Here is a 21,429-nt window from a genome sequence, read left to right on the forward strand (position 1 = left end):
TGAGGATAGAAGGTAAACCCTGCGTCCCCATTGAAAAGTTACTTTATTGCTAAGGACAGAGAGTGAACCCGTAGGGGTTAGAGAGTGAGTCCTTAAAGGGGCCGAGTAGAGCTGGCTCAGAGTTCTTCAACCGTAAGGAATGTTATGTCTATACTGTGTATAGTAGCGAAAGGCAGTAGGCCCTGGCTGAACAGGGCGGTCCTGTAGAAGAAAGGAGAGGCAGTAGGCCTGGTGCCGTAGGGACAGGCGGTCCTGCAGGTTCACAAGAAGGAGAATGTAAAGTTGAAATGCCTTATAATGTGATTATAGGAAGGCCTTTGATAGACTAAGAGTGTGAGTTTCTTAAAGGCAATGTTAAGTTATTATTTCAAAAATTGCACTAAATAGAATACCCGGTTGGGTAACAGAAGTTATTTATACTCTGTAAATTATAAGGTTAATTATGTTTGTAACGTTACAAGTGTCCTCACCTCCCATAAAGGGAAGCCTACTTAAGTATACTTATTGTTATTTGCACTCAACAAAATTGTATGTCTTTTTGCTAACCTGTATTGTTGTTTTTCTTCCCAGTCCCGGAGTACTGTGTTTAACCAGGGGGGAGTGCAGCGCCCCAGAGTCCTGGTCGTTGCAGTAGCATGGTTCAGCCACTAAGGGGGGCCATGCTGCGTTCGATGGCACGGAAGGAGTTCTCTGAGCAGGTATCACAGTCACCAATACATTTCACAGCTGGGCCTCCGGGGGGAGCTAAGGGTGCTATTCATTAGGCCACTCCCCACCATAGTGGGTAAACTGGGGGTCAGGCAGGAAGTTAGAGAGAGAACGCTGACGGGATTGAACGGAGCAACACCTGGTGGCAGAGGGTGTTGTGAAGGGAGAGACTGTAGGGTCTCTGCCAGGGGTGGGATCCTGGCAGAGGCTTGGCATGGAAAGAACGTAAAGGGACCGTGCCTGCTCAGCATAGCGGCGGTGCCCAAGGAAGGACTAAGAAGCGAGATAGATTGTGCTGAGTGAGAAACGAAATCAAGCGAAAGGAGATACCAGTGAGGGTTGTGCTGAAAGAGGCAGCACCTTACTGAGGCGCACTACCGGTGGCCGGAACGCCGAGGAGGTAAAGAGTTTCAAGCCATACCTCAGACCTACGGCAGGGCAGTTAGCTTGAGGCGGACTGTCTCACGCATCACCCAGGAAGGCAAAGGGGGGTACCAACAGGAGAGGGGCGCAGATAGAGTCCCGGAAGATCTCCGAGCCTCCCCGTCATACGGGTGCGTTCCTACCATAGTATCTGGAGGGACGAGGAAGATCATTGCGAATTAAGTTGTTGTGAGGGAACACGAGAAACAGACACAACAGTTGTGGGGTACTTTCCGTAAGCACAGCAGGGAAGGACTGCAACACATAGCGCTAGAAGGAAGGCACCGATTTCCACCTGCAAGGAGAGCTCTGGAAGTGCCATTGGACCGGCCGGACTTGCGCAGCCTGGTGAGCCGTATTCCGGACTGAGGACCCAGAGAGCTTCAGTAAAGAGGTAAAGAGACTGCAACCTGGTGTCCTCGTTATTTACCGCGACCTGCACCCCACAACTGCACCGCTACAACATCACTTATTGCACCGGACGTCCCCCACTGACAGACAGGGCCACGGACCGGGTCTAGCTACCGTGACAACCCCAGGACTGAGACCTAGAGGCCCGGCTCCGGGTACCCCTCGGCCCTGCGGCGGTGTGGGGGCGCTCCACATGCATGTGGCTTCCTCTTTGCAATTTAAAGGGCCACTGTCACCCCCTCCAGCCGTTATAAACTAAAAGAGCCACCTTGTGCAGCAGTAATGCTGCAGTCTAACAAGGTGGCTCTTTTAGTTTTTGATTCCGTTATTCCCTCAAAAAAGCGTTTTAAAATTTACCCTAACTACCTGTCTGCAGACCTGGAGGCGGTCCGAAGCCTCCTCTGTGAATCTCGCAACGGCCGTCACTCTTCTCTTCTGGGGATGTGGTCACCGCCCCCTTCGCCCTGTTTCTTCTTAAATCCGGCGCCTGCGCTGTGCGTGCCTGCCTGGGGCAGGCGCAGTCTTCATTGTCCTTCATAGCTCAGATCCAGGGTGCCTGACTGCGCCTGTGCCGGCAGTGCGGCCACCCTGTTGCTGAATCCCCGCCCCGCACTGTGTTATTCATTATGCACAGTGCGGGGCTGGGGTTCCTGGGCATGCGCACTGCGCTGTTCAGACGCTCCCCCAGCTCAGACGCTCCCCCAGCTCCCCAGCTCCCCCGCCTTCCAGCGTTGTTATTTGCGGCTGCTTCATTCCAAACGCTGGCAAGGAAACCTGTATATTACGGCAACGCTGGAAGGCGGGGGACCGGGGGAGCGTCTGAACAGCGCAGTGCGCATGCCCAGGAACCCCAGCCCCGCTCTGTGCATAATGAATAACACAGTGCGGGGCGGGGATTCAGCAACAGGGTGGCCGCACTGCTGGCACAGGCGCAGTCAGGCACCCTGGATCTGAGCTATGAAGGACAATGAAGAATGCGCCTGCCCCAGGCAGGCACGCACAGCGCAGGCGCCGGATTTAAGAAGAAACAGGGCGAAGGGGGCGGCGACCACATCTCCAGAAGAGAAGAGTGACGGCCGTTGGGAGATTCACAGAGGAGGCTTCGGACCGCCTCCAGGTCTGCAGACAGGTAGTTAGGGCAAATTTTAAAACGCTTTTTTGAGGGAATAACGGAATCAAAAACTAAAAGAGCCACCTTGTTAGACTGCAGCATTACTGCTGCACAAGGTGGCTCTTTTAGTTTATAACGGCTGGAGGGGGTGACAGTGGCCCTTTAAGGTAGTCTATATAATTCCAATCAGAGGAGAGTGCCCTGTGTATTGCGGCCATCCCCTATACGGGGTAAGTGAGGTCTGTGTCCTATCAACTTTGTTGCGCAGTGAACTTCACCAACCTTAATTCATTCTGTTTTATGCAATGTAGTGATCAGTATTTCCATATTTAGGATTCCAGAGAGAAACGCTCGGACCGGTCAATTACTTGTTTCCTCAGGAAGTGGAAAGAGAAAGTAGCTTGGCCAAGACTAACCAAGGACAATCACAAGGTGATATCTGACTGTTAACAATTATGTTTTGGTTATTCAGAGGGCAGACCTAGACTTCTAAACAATGGGGCCAGGACTGGTAGTATGAGTCCAGTCGTGCAATCATGTCATTGTGAGACCCTTTACCATTCAGCAGCATATTGAGTAGTACCAGCGCAGACTCATTACACTTTCCCTAACCAAAATTGAATTTTTCCAATTGGATATGCTGCCATAGATAAATGTCTAATGACTGGTTTCTGGTCTTTTGTTTGTAGCCTGCCTGGTTATCTGTGGATTTTGACAACTGGAGAGACTGGGATACAGAAGAGGAAGGAGAAATGGCATTAGCAGAACATTACCTAGATGTAAGTCGTGTAACATATCGTGATATTACGTTGCATGATAATAATAATGATAAATAATAATCTTTATTTTTTTATAGCGCTAACATATTACGTAGCGCTTTACAGTTTTGCACACATTATCATTGCTGTCCCTGATAGGGCTCACAATCTAAATTCCCTATTAGTATGTCTTTGGAATGTGGGAGGAAATCGGAGTACCCGGAGAAAACACACTCAAACAGAATCCATTACTGTTCACATTCATTATATCATCAAAGATGCCTTAGAAAACAGAAGACTTGTCGTCAATGTAATCAAAATTTCATATTTACAATGTCAATCCATTCAGTGCATAAAAAAACTAATAGGTAATAATTTGTTCTTTAGTTGATTAACAACGTGAAGGATAAGGGAGCACCCCCTAGTATGGATGACCTGGACGATTTGGATGTGAGTATCACAGATTACAGAAATAACATATTCCAAGAGTGCCTAAACCTCCACATAGTCTAACGCCCCCCCATAGTCTTCCATATAGTAAAATGTGCCCCATAATCCTCCATATACTATAATACAAGCCCCATAGTATAATACACTCTTCATAGTCCTCCATATAATATAATACACTCCCCATATCCTCTCTATAGTATAATGAACTTCCCTGAGTCCTCCATATAGTAAAATGCATCCTCATAGTATAATGCACCTCATAGTCTTTCATATATATAATGCATTCCCCATAGTTATCGAAACAGCATTATGCAGGTCCCATACAGTACAGTGTAATGCACTCCCCATGGTCCTTGATAAATGCATGCCCCATATAGTACATATAGTACATAGTCCTTAATAGAGTAAGATGCTGCACCCCTCAAAGCATAATGCACCCTCCCCTCATACAGTATAATGCGGCCTCCCCTCATAAAGAACAATACAACCCTCCTCAGAGAACATAATGCAGCCCCCTATACACAGTATAATGCAGACAGACAGACACACACAATAATGCAGCCTCACAGTATTATAAAAAATAAATAAATACAATACTGACCTCTCCGTTACCCCGCTGCTTTAGCTTCAGCAGTGCGTCTCATCAGCTCCACTGCTGGCACAGCGTGGCGCATGATGAAGTGATGAGGGAGAGTGATGGGAAAGGGAGCATGATGTGAGCCTCTCTCCTCCATCATTGGTTTCAGCTGTATCGGCATCTATCCTAAAAAGTTGAATACGTGATGCGGAGGGGGGGGGGTGGCGCCAGGCCCCCCTCACTCATGGGCCCCATAGCGGCCACGTGGTGTGTCGCTGTTAGCGGCGCGCCACTGGCTGGGGGCCGCTGGGGAGGCGGAAGCCCTACACAGATGCCTAGTCTGCCTGCCCTTAATGCCAGCTCTACCACTGAGGTTATTATAGGGGTATTGCTAGGATATGCCATGACATTCTGATCGGGAGTTTGATCTTAAAGGGAATCTGTCAATAGGATCAACCCTCCTAAGCAGAATATATGTAAATGCAGGCAGTAGAAAGTTGAATAAAATGATATCTTGATATCTGTGATGTGATATTTTATTCCAGAGAAGCCCACATTTTTCCTAATATGTAAATGAGCTGTTAATATCTATGTACCAGGCATGGATCTCCCTGAGAATCTGCTTCCTGAGCTTATTTCAAATGAAAGGGGACACTACATTTCACGACTGACAGTCTGTTCTCCTGATCTTTTGGTCTCCCCCATACGCCAGTAAGGGCAGTAATGCCCTGATTACACAGCTATATCGACAGAAAAATGAACACATGATGGGTCTCAGAAAATGGTGACAAGCTAATTTTTTTAATTTAAATTTTATATTCTACCCCCCAAAAAAGCAGAAACAAAAAAAAACCCATACCAGTTTATTATCTTTAATATTGCCACAATTGCACTGACCTGAAGAATGATGTGATCAGGTCATTTGTACAGCACAATGAATGCTAGAAACACAAAATCCAATAAATAATTGTGGAATTACTTTTCCCCTGACAGTTTCACTGCACTTGGATTTTTTTCCATTTCCTTCTACACTATATAGTAAAGTGGACGTCAAATCAAAACTACAACTCACCCCGCAAAAAAACCAAGCCCTTATTCAACTATCGATAGAGAATTAAAGTTATGGCTCTTGAAAGGGGAGGAAAAACAAAAATCGTAAAGACTAAAATTGGCTGCATCCATTATGTGTTAAATGAAGTTGAGAATAACCAAATATAATATTACATGAAATACCGATAGTATATTTCTTTCGCCAGGATGATGTATGAGATGTGGTTGTGATCCCATCCCCATGACAGGTAAGATGCTAATCTATGTTTCAACATACAATGTCTCTTTTGATTTCAAAGGGATATTCCCACCTCGGACATTTATGGCATTCACAGAATATACCGTGAACGTGTTATAAATGTGAATCCCACCTTTAGGAACTGCACTAATGTCCAGAAGAGGGACTACACAAGTATGGAACTTAATTGGGAGTTCCTACAATGGCCAAGTGTGCTCATAATTTCTTTGCCCACCACTCCACTAAAACTGCCCTAACCAAAATAACTAACTACTTACTAACCACTAAAGCTAAAAGACAATATTCTATACTCCTCCTTCTACCTATCCTCTTCCTTCGACACAGTTGATCACTCCCTCCGAGTACAGATCATCTGTTCCCTTAGCAATCAAAGACCTTGCCCTCTCCTGGATCTCCCCTTAGCTCACTAACTGCACATTTATAGTCTCCTAATCCCATACTAGGGGCATCATTCTGTCCTCTGTTGGTTTCCCTCAAGAATGTGTCCTAGGATCCCTACTCTTTTACTAATTTATACTTTTGGCCTAGAATGACTCAAACTCCCATGTCTTCCAGTATCGGTACCACCTATACGCTAAGGACACTCAGATCTACCTCTCTGGCCCAGATGTTGGCTCTCTAACCCCAGAGTGTCATATCAGCAATACAAATCCTCCTCTTCTAAAATTCAACATGGACAAAACCAAACTCATCTTTCGTCCATCTCACTCAACCCACTACCGGATCTATTTATCACTATAAAAAAAATCTCGCTTTACCCTATACCACAAGTTAGTTGCCTTGGTTTAACCCTTGACTCTGACCTGTCCTTCAAACCGCACATCTATACTGTTACCACCTCCTGCTGCCTCCAACTTAAAGGGAACCGGTCGGCAGGATTGTGCTGAGTAACCTACAGTGTCAGGTCAGTGCCGTTATACTGATTAAAATGATACCTGGGTTGATGAAATCCATTGTTGTTTAATCTTTATTTTCAGTTTTGAGTTAATGACATGCTCGTGCTCCGGGGCGGCCTGTGGGGGGGTCTTCATGTGGTGCTCTGCTTAGGTATTCACCAATATGGCTTCTGACAGGTCACTGATCCCTCACTGACCTGCCCCCTAGTTTACATAATGAATATTGTATATATTGAAAAAAAAATCACCTTAAGCAGGCAGGCAGCGGCGCTTGTGCTTCAGCCTGATCGCATGTATAATGTGTATTTAACTCTTTTATTTGATGCTATAAATAAATTTGTAAAAAAAAATCTGTGGCAAAATAGCACCGCATGCGCCTGTGCAGTAGCAGCTATCAGCGATCCAATAGATGATGCTGCCCGGGCAGCGCCATCTTGCTAGAGAAAAAAAAAGCCTCCTCTAAGCTGGCGCCTGCACAGTAGCATCTATTGGATCACTGACAGATGCTACTGTGCAGGCGTTGTCATCCTGCTAGAGAAAAAAAATTGCCTCCTCCAAGATGATGGGGCCTGCGCAGTAGCATCTATCGGATCGCTGACAGATGTTACTGCGCTGGCGCTATCTTGGAGGAGGCAATTTTTTTTTTCTCTAGCAAGATGGCGCCACTGTCACCTGCCCAGTAGCATTTATCGGCGATCTGATAGCTGCTACTGCGCTAGCCCAGCTGTCACTGTTTTGCCACAGATTTTTTTAATTAATTTATTTATAGCATCAGATAAAATAATTAATTGCGCATTGTACATGCGATCATGTTGCAGCGCAGGTGCCTGCCTGCTTAAGGTGATTTTTTATTTTAACCCCTTCACCCCAAAGCCTGTTTTCACCTAAGTGACACGGCCAATTTTTACAATTCTGACCACTGTCACTTTATGAGGTCATAACTCTAAAACGCTTCAACGGATCCTGGTGATTCTGAGATTGTTTTCTCGTGACATATTGTACTTTATGATAGTGGTAAAACTTCTTCGATATGACTTGCATTTATTTGTGAAAAAAACAGAAATTTGTCGAAAATTATAAAAATTTAGCAATTTTCAAATTTTTCGTTTTTATGCCCTTAAATTAGAGAGTTATATCACATAATATAGTTAATAAACAACATTTCCCACATGTCTGCTTTACATCAGCACAATTTTGGAAACATAATTTTTTTTTGTTAGGGAGTTATAAGGGTTAAAAGTTGACCAGCGATTTCTCATTTTTGCAACAAAATTTGCAAAACCATTTTTTTTACGGACCACCTCCCACTTGAAGTGACTTTGAGGGGTCTATATGACAGAAAATGCCCAAAAGTGACACCATTCTAAAAACTGCACCCCACAAGGTACTCAAAACCACATTCAAAAAGTTTATTAACCCTTCAGGTGCTTCACAGGAATTTTTGGAATGTTTAAAAAAAATGAACATTTAACTTTTTTTTCACAAAATTTTTACTTCAGATCCAATTTGTTTTATTTTACCAAGGGTAACAGGAGAAATTGGACCAAAAAAGTTGTTGTACAATTTGTCCTGAGTACGCCGATACCCCACATGTTGGGGTAAACCATTGATTGGGCACATGGCAGAGCTCGGAAGGGAAGGAGCGCCATTTGACTTTTCAATGCAAAATTGGCTGGAATTGAGATCGGAACCCATGTCGTGTTTGGAGAGCCCCTGACGTGCCTAAACAGTGGAAACCCCCACAAGTGACACCATTTTGGAAAGTAGACCCTCTAAGGAACTAATCTAGATGTGTGGTGAGCACTTTGAACCTCCAAGTGCTTCACAGAAGTTTATAATGTAGAGTCGTAAAAAAAATTAATATTAATTTTCACAAAAAATGATCTTTTTGCCCCAAATTTTTTATTTTCCCAAGGGTAGCAGGATAAATTGGACCCCAAAAGTTGTTGTGCAATTTGTCCTGAGTACGCTGATACTTCATATATGGGGATAAACCACTGTTTGGGCGCATGGCAGAGCTCGGGAAGGGAAGGAGTGCCATTTGACTTTTCAATGCAAAATTGGCTGGAATTGAGATCGGAACCCATGGCGTGTTTGGAGAGCCCCTGATGTGCCTAAACAGTGGAAACCCCCACAAGTGACAACATTTTGGAAAGTAGACCCTCTAAGGAACTAATCTAGATGTGTGGTGAGCACTTTGAACCTCCAAGTGCTTCACAGAAGTTTATAATGTAGAGCCGTAAAAAAAAATTAATATTAATTTTCACAAAAAATGATCTTTTTGCCCCAAATTTTTTATTTTCCCAAGGGTAGCAGGATAAATTGGACACCAAAAGTTGTTGTGCAATTTGTCCTGAGTACGCTGATACTTCATATATGGGGATAAACCACTGTTTGGGCGCATGGCAGAGCTCGGAAGGGAAGGAGCGCTATTTGACTTTTCAATGCAAAATTGGCTGGAATTGAGATCGGAACCCATGTCGTGTTTGGAGAGCCCCTGACGTGCCTAAACAGTGGAAACCCCCACAAGTGACACCATTTTGGAAAGAAGACCCCCTAAGGAACTTATCTAGATGTGTGGTGAGCACTTTTAACCCCCAGTTGTTTCACTAAAGTTTAGAATGTAGCGCTGTGAAAATTAAAAAATCATTTTTTCTTTACACAAAATGATGTTTTAGCCCGCAATTTTTTTTCCCCAAGGGTAACAGGAGAAATTGGACCACAAAAGTTATTGTCCAATTTGTCCTGAGTACGCTGATACCCCATACATTGGGGGGAACCACTGTTTGGGCGCACGGCAGAGCTCGGAAGGGAAGGAGCGCCGTTTGAAATGCAGACTTAGATGGATTGGTCTGCAGGTGTCATGTTGCATTTGCAGAGCCCCTGATGTACCTAAACAGTAGAAACCCCCCACAAGTGACCCCATATTAGAAACTAGACCCCCCACGGAACTTATCTAGATGTGTTGTGAGAACTTTGAACCAACAAGTGTTTCACTACAGTTTATCACGCAGAGCCGTGAAAATAAAAAATATTTTTTTTTCCACGAAAATTATATTTTAGCCCCCACGTTTTTATTTTTCCAAGGGTAACAGGAGAAATTGGACAACAAAAGTTGTTGTCCAATTTGTCCTGAGTACGCTGATACCCCATATATGGGGGGGAACCACTGTTTGTGCGTACGGCAGAGCTCGGAAGGGAAGTAGCGCCGTTTGAAATGCAGACTTAAATGGATTGGTCTGCAGGTGTCATGTTGCATTTGCAGAGCCCCTGATGTACCTAAACAGTAGAAACCCCCCACAAGTGACCCCATATTAGAAACTAGACCCCCCACGGAACTTATCTAGATGTGTTGTGAGAACTTTGAACCCTCAAGTGCTTCACTACAGTTTATAACGCAGAGCCGCGAAAATAAAAAATATGTTTTTTTCCACGAAAATTATATTTTAGCCCCCATGTTTTTATTTTCCCAAGGGTAAGGCTGGTTTCACACTTGCGTTTTTATCTGCATGCGTTTTTTTAAAAAACGCATGTGTGAAAAAACGCATGTAAACGCGGTAAAACGCATGCTTTTTTTAGAAAAACACAAGAAAACAAGAAAAAACCAAAAAACCCTACCCCTAACCCTACCCCTAACCCTAACCTGAAATACGTGGCACTGAAATACGTGGCACTGAAATACGTGGCACTGAAATACGTGGCACTGAAATACGTTTATATACGTATATACGTATATAAGTGCCACGATATTTCAGTGGCCACGTATATAAGTGCCACGATATTTCAGTGGCCACGTATATAAGTGCCACGTATATAAGTGCCACGTATATAAGTGCCACGTATATAAGTGCCACGTATATAAGTGCCACGTATTTCACGTAAATGCCACGATATTTCAGTGCCACGTATTTCACTGAAATATCGTGGCACTTAAATACGTGGCACTGAAATACGTGGCACTGAAATATCGCGGCACTGAAAGACGTGGCACTGAAAGACGTGGCACTGAAATATCGTGGCACTGAAATACATGGCACTGAAATATCATGGCACTGAAAGACGTGGCACTGAAATACGTGGCACTGAAATATCGTGGCACTGAAATACGTGGCACTGAAATATCATGGCACTGAAATATCGTGGCATTGAAATACGTGGCACTGAAATACGTGGCACTATGACTGTCAGAAAATGTTCATTAAACGGTTAGGGGTGAGTTTAGGGGTAGGGTTAGGGTTTGGATCCCTTTATCACCTTGATGGTGGTGGGTGACTTTTCAGTGTGTGTTCTGGTTTTTTTCTATAAAAACGCATGCGTTTTTAACGCAAACGCGTTGAGATCGGACGCCATGTCGCGTTTGGAGAGCCCCTGATGTGCCTAAACAGTGAAAACTCCCCAATTCTAACTGAAACCCCAACCCTAACCCCAGCCCTAACCCTAGCCCTAACCCCAACCCTAACCCTAGCCTTAACCCTAGTCCTAACCCTAGTGCTACTTTCACACTAGCATTTTTTTGCATACGTCGCAATGCGTCGTTTTGGCGAAAAAACGCATCCTGCAAAGTCATCTGCAGGATGCGTTTTTTCCCCATAGACTAACATTAGCGACGTATTGACACACGTCGCAAGCGTCGTGCGACGGTTGCGTTGTGTTGTGGCGGACCGCTGGCAGCAAAAAACGTTACATGTAACTTTTTTTGTGCCGACGGTCCACCATTTCCGACCGCGCATGCGCGGCTGGAACTCCGCCCCCACCTCCCCGCACCTCACAATGGGGCAGCGGATGCGTGAAAAAACAGCATCCGCTGCCCCCGTTGTGCGGCGCTTGCACAGTATGCATCGGTATGTCGGGCCGACGCAGCGCGACGGCCCCGTACCGACGCTAGTGTGAAAGTGTGGGAAAATGGAAATAAATATATTTTTTTAAATTGTACTATTTTTCCCTAACTAAGGGGGTGATGAAGGGGGATTTGATTTACTTTTATAGCGTTTTTTGGGCGGATTTTTATGGTTGGCAGCCATCACACACTAAAAGACGCTTTTTATTGCAAAAAATAGTTTTTGCATCACCACATTTTGAGAGCTATAATTTTTCCATATTTTGGTCCACAGAGTCATGTGAGATCTTGTTTTTTGCGGGACGAGTTGACGTTTTTATTGGTACCATTTTCGGGTACATGACATTTTTTGATCGCTTTTTATTCCGATTTTTGGGAGGCGGAATGAACAAAAACCAGCAATTCGTGAAATTCTTTTAGGGGGGGTGTTTATACCGTTCCGCGTTTGGTAAAAAGGATAAAGCAGTTTGATTCTTCGGGTCAGTACGATTACAGAGATACCTCATTTATGTAATTTTTTTATGTTTTGGCGCTTTTACACAATAAAAACTATTTTATATAAAAAAATAATTGTTTTTGCATCGCTTTAGTCTGAGGACTATAACTTTTTTATTTTTCTGCTGATGATGCTGTATGGTGGCTTTTTTTTTGCGGGACAAGATGACATTTTCATAACCATGGTTATTTATATCCGTCTTTTTGATCGCGTGTTATTCCACTTTTTGTTTGGCGGTATGAGAATAAAGCGTTGTTTTTTGCCTCGTTCTTTTTTTTTTTTTTACGGTGTTCACTGAAGGGGTTAACTAGTGATATAGTTTTATAGGTGGGGTCGTTACGGACGCGGCGATACTAAATATGTGTACTTTTATTGTGTGATTTTTTTTAATTTAGATAAAGAAATGTATTTATGGGAATATTTTTTTTTTTTTTTCTTTATTTAGGAATTTTTTTTTTTTTTTTTTTTTTTTTTTTTACACATGTGGAAAATTTTTTTTTTAACTTTTTTACTTTGTCCCAGGGGGGGACATCACAGATCGGTGATCTGACAGTGTCCACAGCACTCTGTCAGATCACCGATGTGACAGCACATTGCAGAGGCTTGCCGGCGCCTGCTATGAGAAATTCTCAGCAGACGCCGGCAAGCAGGGTCATCTCATGACCCGGAAGGAGTCCCGCGGCCATCTTGGATCCGGGGACTTCTTCCAGGTCACCGGAGCAGCGCGATCTCATCGCGTTGCTCCGGTGGGAGAGCGCAGGGAGCCACCGTCCCTGCGCGATCCCCCTCTATGCCGCTGTCACTATTGACAGCGGCATCAGAGGGGTTAAATGCCCGCGATCGGCGACAGCGCCGATCGTGGGCATTGCTGCGGGGTGTCAGCTGTCATATACAGCTGACACCCGCACCCGATCACCGCGGCGCTCAGCGCGAGACCGCGGTGATCGATGCGCCGTACTAGTACTGCGGCTGGCACTAATGCAGTGCCGGCAGCGCCGTACTAGTACGGCGCATGGCACGAAGGGGTTAATATATGTAATATTCATTATGTAAACTAGGGGGCAGGTCAGTGAGGGATCAGTAACCTGTCAGAAGCCATACACATGAATACCTAAGCAGAGCATCACATGAAGATCCCCACAAAGGACGCCCCGGGGCACGAGCATATCATTAACTCAAAACTGAAAATAAAGATTAAGCAACAACCACAAGACGGATTTCATCAACCAAGGTATCATTGTAACCAGTATAATGGTGCTGACCTGACACTGTCTGTAGGTTACTTGTTATGGTTCTCAATGGCAAGAGAACATAGCCCAGCATACATAGGAACTAGCTCTTGGAAGGATGGAAACTTAAACTGACCATGAACTAAACCTGCCGCACAACTAACAGTAGCCGGGTAGCGTAGCCTGCGTTTTATCCCTAGACGCCCAGCGCCGGCCGGAGGACTAACTAATCCTGGCAGAGGAAAATATAGTCCTGGCTCACCTCTAGAGAAATTTCCCCGAAAGGCAGACAGAGGCCCCCACATATATTGGCGGTGATTTAAGATGAAAATGACAAACGTAGTATGAAAATAGGTTTAGCAAAATCGAGGTCCGCTTACTAGATAGCAAGAAGACAGAAAGGGTACTTTCATGGTCAGCTGAAAACCCTATCAATACACCATCCTGAAATTACTTTAAGACTCTAGTATTAACTCATAACATCAGAGTGGCAATTTCAGATCACAAGAGCTTTCCAGACACAGAAACGAAACTGCAGCTGTGAACTGGAACAAAATGCAAAAAACAAACAAGGACAAAAGTCCGACTTAGCTGGAAGTTGTCTGGTAGCAGGAACATGCACAGAAAGGCTTCTGATTACAATGTTGACCGGCATGGAAGTGACAGAGGAGCAAGGTTAAATAGCGACTCCCAAATCCTGATGGGAACAGGTGAACAGAGGGGATGATGCACACAAGTTCAATTCCACCAGTGGCCACCGGGGGAGCCCAAAATCCAATTTCACAACAGTACCCCCCCCTCAAGGAGGGGGCACCGAACCCTCACCAGAACCACCAGGGCGATCAGGATGAGCCCTATGAAAGGCACGGACCAGATCGGAGGCATGAACATCAGAGGCAGTCACCCAAGAATTATCCTCCTGACCGTATCCCTTCCATTTGACCAGATACTGGAGTTTCCGTCTGGAAACACGGGAGTCCAAGATTTTTTCCACAACGTACTCCAACTCGCCCTCAACCAACACCGGAGCAGGAGGCTCAACGGAAGGCACAACCGGTACCTCATACCTGCGCAACAATGACCGATGAAAAACATTATGAATAGAAAAGGATGCAGGGAGGTCCAAACGGAAGGACACAGGGTTAAGAATCTCCAATATCTTGTACGGGCCGATGAACCGAGGCTTAAACTTAGGAGAAGAAACCCTCATAGGGACAAAACGAGAAGACAACCACACCAAGTCCCCGACACAAAGCCGAGGACCAACCCGACGCCGGCGGTTGGCAAAAAGCTGAGTCTTCTCCTGGGACAACTTCAAATTGTCCACCACCTGCCCCCAAATCTGATGCAACCTCTCCACCACAGCATCCACTCCAGGACAATCCGAAGATTCCACCTGACCGGAGGAAAATCGAGGATGAAACCCCGAATTACAGAAAAAAGGAGACACCAAGGTGGCAGAGCTGGCCCGATTATTGAGGGCAAACTCCGCTAAAGGCAAAAAAGCAACCCAATCATCCTGATCTGCAGACACAAAACACCTCAAATATGTCTCCAAAGTCTGATTCGTCCGCTCGGTCTGGCCATTAGTCTGAGGATGGAAAGCAGACGAGAAAGACAAATCTATGCCCATCCTAGCACAGAATGCCCACCAAAATCTAGACACGAATTGGGTTCCTCTGTCAGAAACGATATTCTCCGGAATACCATGCAAACGAACCACATTTTGAAAAAACAGAGGAACCAACTCGGAAGAAGAAGGCAACTTAGGCAGGGGAACCAAATGGACCATCTTAGAGAAACGGTCACACACCACCCAGATGACAGACATCTTCTGAGAAACAGGAAGATCCGAAATAAAATCCATCGAGATGTGCGTCCAAGGCCTCTTCGGGATAGGCAAGGGCAACAACAATCCACTAGCCCGAGAACAACAAGGCTTGGCCCGAGCACAAACGTCACAAGACTGCACAAAGCCTCGTACATCTCGTGACAGGGAAGGCCACCAGAAGGACCTTGCCACCAAATCCCTGGTACCAAAGATTCCAGGATGACCTGCCAACGCAGAAGAATGAACCTCAGAAATGACTTTACTGGTCCAATCATCAGGAACAAACAGTCTACCAGGTGGGCAACGATCAGGTCTATCCGCCTGAAAATCCTGCAAGGCCCGCCGCAGGTCTGGAGAAACGGCAGACAATATCACTCCATCCTTAAGGATACCTGTAGGTTCAGAATTACCAGGGGAGTCAGGCTCAAAACTCCTAGAAAGGGCATCCGCCTTAACATTCTTAGAACCCGGTAGGTATGACACCACAAAATTAAACCGAGAGAAAAACAACGACCAGCGCGCCTGTCTAGGATTCAGGCGTCTGGCGGACTCAAGATAAATTAAATTTTTGTGGTCGGTCAATACCACCACCTGATGTCTAGCCCCCTCAAGCCAATGACGCCACTCCTCAAAAGCCCACTTCATGGCCAAAAGCTCCCGATTCCCAATATCATAATTCCGCTCGGCGGGCGAAAATTTACGAGAAAAAAAAGCACAAGGTTTCATCACGGAGCAGTCGGAACTTCTTTGCGACAAAACCGCCCCAGCTCCGATTTCAGAAGCGTCGACCTCAACCTGAAAAGGAAGAGCAACATCAGGCTGACGCAACACAGGGGCGGAAGAAAAGCGGCGCTTAAGCTCCCGAAAGGCCTCCACAGCAGCAGGGGACCAATCAGCAACATCAGCACCCTTCTTAGTCAAATCAGTCAATGGTTTAACAACATCAGAAAAACCAGCAATAAATCGACGATAAAAGTTAGCAAAGCCCAAAAATTTCTGAAGACTCTTAAGAGAAGAGGGTTGCGTCCAATCACAAATAGCCCGAACCTTGACAGGATCCATCTCGATGGAAGAGGGGGAAAAAATGTATCCCAAGAAGGAAATCTTTTGAACCCCAAAAACGCACTTAGAACCCTTCACACACAAGGAATTAGACCGCAAAACCTGAAAAACCCTCCTGACCTGCTGGACATGAGAGTCCCAGTCATCCGAAAAAATCAGAATATCATCCAGATACACGATCATAAATTTATCCAAATAATCACGGAAAATGTCATGCATAAAGGACTGAAAGACTGAAGGGGCATTTGAAAGGCCAAAAGGCATCACCAAATACTCAAAGTGGCCCTCGGGCGTATTAAATGCGGTTTTCCACTCATCCCCCTGCTTAATTCGCACCAAATTATACGCCCCACGGAGATCTATCTTAGAGAACCACTTGGCCCCCTTTATGCGAGCAAACAAATCAGTCAGCAGTGGCAACGGATATTGATATTTAACCGTGATTTTATTCAAAAGCCGATAATCAATACACGGCCTCAAAGAGCCATCTTTCTTAGACACAAAGAAAAAACCGGCTCCTAAGGGAGATGACGAAGGACGAATATGTCCCTTTTCCAAGGACTCCTTTATATATTCTCGCATAGCAGCATGTTCAGGCACAGACAGATTAAATAAACGACCCTTAGGGTATTTACTACCCGGAATCAAATCTATGGCACAATCGCACTCCCGGTGCGGAGGTAATGAACCAAGCTTAGGTTCTTCAAAAACGTCACGATAGTCAGACAAGAATTCAGGAATCTCAGAGGGAATAGATGACGAAATGGAAACCAAAGGTACGTCCCCATGCATCCCCTTACATCCCCAGCTTAACACAGACATAGCGTTCCAGTCGAGGACTGGGTTATGAGATTGCAGCCATGGCAATCCAAGCACCAACACATCATGTAGATTATACAGCACAAGAAAGCGAATAATCTCCTGATGATCCGGATTAATTCGCATAGTTACTTGTGTCCAGTATTGTGGTTTATTACTAGCCAATGGGGTGGAGTCAATCCCCTTCAGAGGTATAGGAGTTTCAAGAGGCTCTAAATCATACCCACAGCGTTTGGCAAAGGACCAATCCATAAGACTCAAAGCGGCGCCAGAGTCGACATAGGCATCCGCGGTAATAGATGATAAAGAACAAATCAGGGTCACAGATAGAATAAACTTAGACTGAAAAGTGCCAATTGAAACTGACTTATCAAGCTTCTTAGTACGCTTAGAGCATGCTGATATAACATGAGTTGAATCACCACAATAAAAGCACAACCCATTTTTTCGTCTAAAATTCTGCCGTTCGCTTCTGGACAGAATTCTATCACATTGCATATTCTCTGGCGTCTTCTCGGTAGACACCGCCAAATGGTGCACAGGTTTGCGCTCCCGCAGACGTCTATCGATCTGGATAGCCATTGTCATGGACTCATTCAGACCCGCAGGCACAGGGAACCCCACCATAACATCCTTAACGGCATCAGAGAGACCCTCTCTGAAATTCGCCGCCAGGGCGCACTCATTCCACTGAGTAAGCACAGACCATTTACGGAATTTTTGGCAGTATATTTCAACTTCATCTTGCCCCTGAGATAGGGACATCAAGGCTTTTTCCGCCTGAAGCTCTAAATGAGGTTCCTCATAAAGCAACCCCAAGGCCAGAAAAAACGCATCCACATTGAGCAACGCAGGATCCCCTGGAGCCAATGCAAAAGCCCAATCTTGAGGGTCGCCCCGGAGCAAGGAAATCACAATCCTGACCTGCTGAGCAGGATCTCCAGCAGAGCGAGATTTCAGGGACAAAAACAACTTGCAATTATTTTTGAAATTTTGAAAGCAAGATCTATTCCCCGAGAAAAATTCAGGCAAAGGAATTCTAGGTTCAGATATAGGAACATGAACAACAAAATCTTGTAAATTTTGAACATTCGTGGTGAGATTATTCAAACCTGCAGCTAAACTCTGAATATCCATTTTAAACAGGTGAACACAGAGCCATTCCAGGATTAGAAGGAGAGAGAGAGAGGAAGGCTGCAATATAGGCAGACTTGCAAGTGATTCAATTGAAAGCACACTCAGAACTTTCTCTGCCAATTAATTTAACCCTTTGTGGGCCGGTCAAACTGTTATGGTTCTCAATGGCAAGAGAACATAGCCCAGCATACATAGGAACTAGCTCTTGGAAGGATGGAAACTTAATCTGACCATGAACTAAACCTGCCGCACAACTAACAGTAGCCGGGTAGCGTAGCCTGCGTTTTATCCCTAGACGCCCAGCGCCAGCCGGAGGACTAACTAATCATGGCAGAGGAAAATATAGTCCTGGCTCACCTCTAGAGAAATTTCCCCGAAAGGCAGACAGAGGCCCCCACATATATTGGCGGTGATTTAAGATGAAAATGACAAACGTAGTATGAAAATAGGTTTAGCAAAATCGAGGTCCGCTTACTAGATAGCAAGAAGACAGAAAGGGTACTTTCATGGTCAGCTGAAAACCCTATCAATACACCATCCTGAAATTACTTTAAGACTCTAGTATTAACTCATAACATCAGAGTGGCAATTTCAGATCACAAGAGCTTTCCAGACACAGAAACGAAACTGCAGCTGTGAACTGGAACAAAATGCAAAAAACAAACAAGGACAAAAGTCCGACTTAGCTGGAAGTTGTCTGGTAGCAGGAACATGCACAGAAAGGCTTCTGATTACAATGTTGACCGGCATGGAAGTGACAGAGGAGCAAGGTTAAATAGCGACTCCCAAATCCTGATGGGAACAGGTGAACAGAGGGGATGATGCACACAAGTTCAATTCCACCAATGGCCACCGGGGGAGCCCAAAATCCAATTTCACAACAGTTACTGTGCCCAATCCTGCTGACAGGTTCCCTTTAAAAGTATTTTCAGAATTCTTCCTTTCCTCAACCCTGACTCTACTGTTAGTGCATCCCTTCATCATATCTCACCTTGACTATCGCAATAGCCTCCCCTAGTGGCCTCCGTGCTTACACGGTCACACCTCTCCAGTCCATCCTTAACTCTACTGCATGATTAATCCACCTCTCTCCTTTGCCAATCCCTTCTCTGGCTTTAAATTGCCTAGCACATCCAGTTTAAATTACTAATAATGACCTTCAAAGGCGTTCATAATCTGGTCTCCCATAATCCCCAAATTAATCTCCAGATCTTCCCACACGTAATCCTCAGAAGACTTACTTCTCTCCTCTGCTTTCATACGTTCCTCACCCAATCACTTCCAAGACTTCTCCTGAACATTCCCCATCCACTGGAATTTACTACCTAAGCAAGTCCATTTGTCTCTCACATTGGCAACCTTCAGACACAGCTTGAAAACTCATCTCTTCAGTAAAACCTACAGCCTGCAGTAACCCCACTGCCACCTCACCATTGTCGTAGCTGTTTTCGTTCTGACCCAATGTCAGCTGACAGATCACCAGTGAGACCCAAATCAAGTAGTTACGCCCGTTATTTTACAAGCGCGCTTGGAGACAAAAAGACACCTCACACATATCCTGTGAGCAAGTCACTTTTATCTGATATATTAAAAGCCAAAGCAATGTTTTATACCATTTACAACAAATGCATTTCAATGTAACTCATGTAGCCCCCACCATCACCCAGGGTCATACTTTATTTACCATAACTCAGAACATGTTGTGGCTGACTATTGAAAGCATACATGATAAGAAGTATAGTCTCCTTGAAGGGGAGACCATCAGACTACTGCGTCAACAGATTCTAGTAATTCTAGCAATTAAAGGCAAGAGGTACTTAAAGGCAACCTATTAACCCTTCTATAACACCATCACCAGAGGCACTACAACCCCCGACCTACTGTCTCCTTCCTCATTAACCTGCAGATTATAATCCCTTAAAGACAGGGCCCTCTTCCCTCTGTACCAGTCCGTAACCATTTGTTCATTATAATGTATATACAGTTGTGCTCAAAAGTTTACATACCCGGCAGAATATTTGCTTTCTTGGCTTTTTTTCAGAGAATATGAATGATAACCCCAAAACTTTTTCTCCACTCATGGCTAGTGATTGGGTGAAGCTATTTATCGTCAAACTACTGTTTTCTCTTTTTAAATCATAATGACAACCCAAAACATCCAAATAACCCTGATCAAAAGTTCACATACCGTGGTGATTTTGGCCTGATAACATGCACAGAAGTTGACACTTATCAGTTTGAATGGCTACTAAAGGTAACATCCTCACCTGTGACCTGTTTGCTTGTAATCAGTGTGTGCATAAAAGCTGAGTGAGTTTCTGGGATCCAGACAGACTCTTGCATCTTTCATCAAGCCACTGACGTTTCTGGATTGTGAGTCATGGGGAAAGCAAAAGAATTGTCAATGGATCTACGGGAAATGGTAGTTGAACTGTATAAAATAGGAAAGGAATACAAAAAGATATCCAAGGAATTGATAATGCCAGTCAGCAGCGTTCAAACTGTGATTAACAAATGGAAAATCATGGGCTTTGTAAAAACAAAACGACGGTCAGGTAGAACAACAAAAATGTTGTCCACAACTGCCAGGAAAAGTGTTCGGGATGCAAAGAAAAACCCACAAATAACATCAGCTGAAATATAGGACTCTCTGAAAACTAGCGGTGTGGCTGTTTCAAGATGCACAATGAGGAGGCACTTGAAGAAAAATGGGCTGCATGGTGGAGTCGCAAGAACAAAGCCACTACTGCACAAATGCCACAAAGTATCTAGCCTACAATGCGCAAAACAGCACAGAGACAAGCCTCAAAACTTCTGGAACAAGGTCATTTGGAGTGATGAGACCAATTGAACTTTTTGGCCACAACCTTAACACTAGAAGTCCCAGAAATTTCGAGCTCTCTGGGTTCCAAAGGTAGAAATGTTAAATGACCCCTCTCTGGGACTTCTAGTGTTAAACGTTAGATTTGGCGAGAGGTCAACAAGGCCTATGATGAAAGGAACACCATTCCTACTGTAAAGCACGGAAGTGGATCGCTGATATTTTGGGGAAGTGTGAGCTACAAAGGCACAGGAAACTTGGTCAAAGTTGAAGGAAAGATGAATGCAGCAAATACTGGAGGCAAATTTGCACTCATCAGGCCGGAAGCTGCGCATGGGACATACTTGGACGTTCCAACATGACGACGATCCAAAACACAAGGCCAAGTCGACCTGTAATTGGCTACAGCAGAACAAAGTGAAGGTTCTGGAGTGGCCATCTCTGTCTCCTGACCTAGTTTTATTGTCAACTAGTTTGATAATAAATAGCTTCACCCAACCACTAACCATGAGTGGAGAAAAAATGTTGCTGTTATCAATCATATTCTCTGAAGA

At 44.8% G+C, this 21,429-nt stretch overlaps 1 protein-coding gene across 2 annotated transcripts in view; it reads left to right on the forward strand.

Annotated features, from left to right (window-relative positions):
* The window catches only part of PTGES3L (prostaglandin E synthase 3 like), a 57,353-nt gene that overhangs the window by 27,041 nt on the left and 8,883 nt on the right, over positions 1-21,429 (forward strand). For both annotated transcript variants that reach the window (XM_077252065.1, XM_077252064.1), the window contains exons 4-7: positions 2,987-3,085; positions 3,343-3,432; positions 3,799-3,861; positions 5,695-5,736. In XM_077252065.1, the coding sequence (XP_077108180.1) occupies positions 2,987-3,085; positions 3,343-3,432; positions 3,799-3,861; positions 5,695-5,706 (264 nt within the window). In that variant the 3' untranslated portion in view covers positions 5,707-5,736. The remainder of the gene's footprint in view (positions 1-2,986; positions 3,086-3,342; positions 3,433-3,798; positions 3,862-5,694; positions 5,737-21,429) is intronic.

This window comes from Ranitomeya variabilis, chromosome 4 (genome assembly GCF_051348905.1).
Source record: "Ranitomeya variabilis isolate aRanVar5 chromosome 4, aRanVar5.hap1, whole genome shotgun sequence".
Classification (NCBI taxonomy): domain Eukaryota; kingdom Metazoa; phylum Chordata; class Amphibia; order Anura; family Dendrobatidae; genus Ranitomeya; species Ranitomeya variabilis.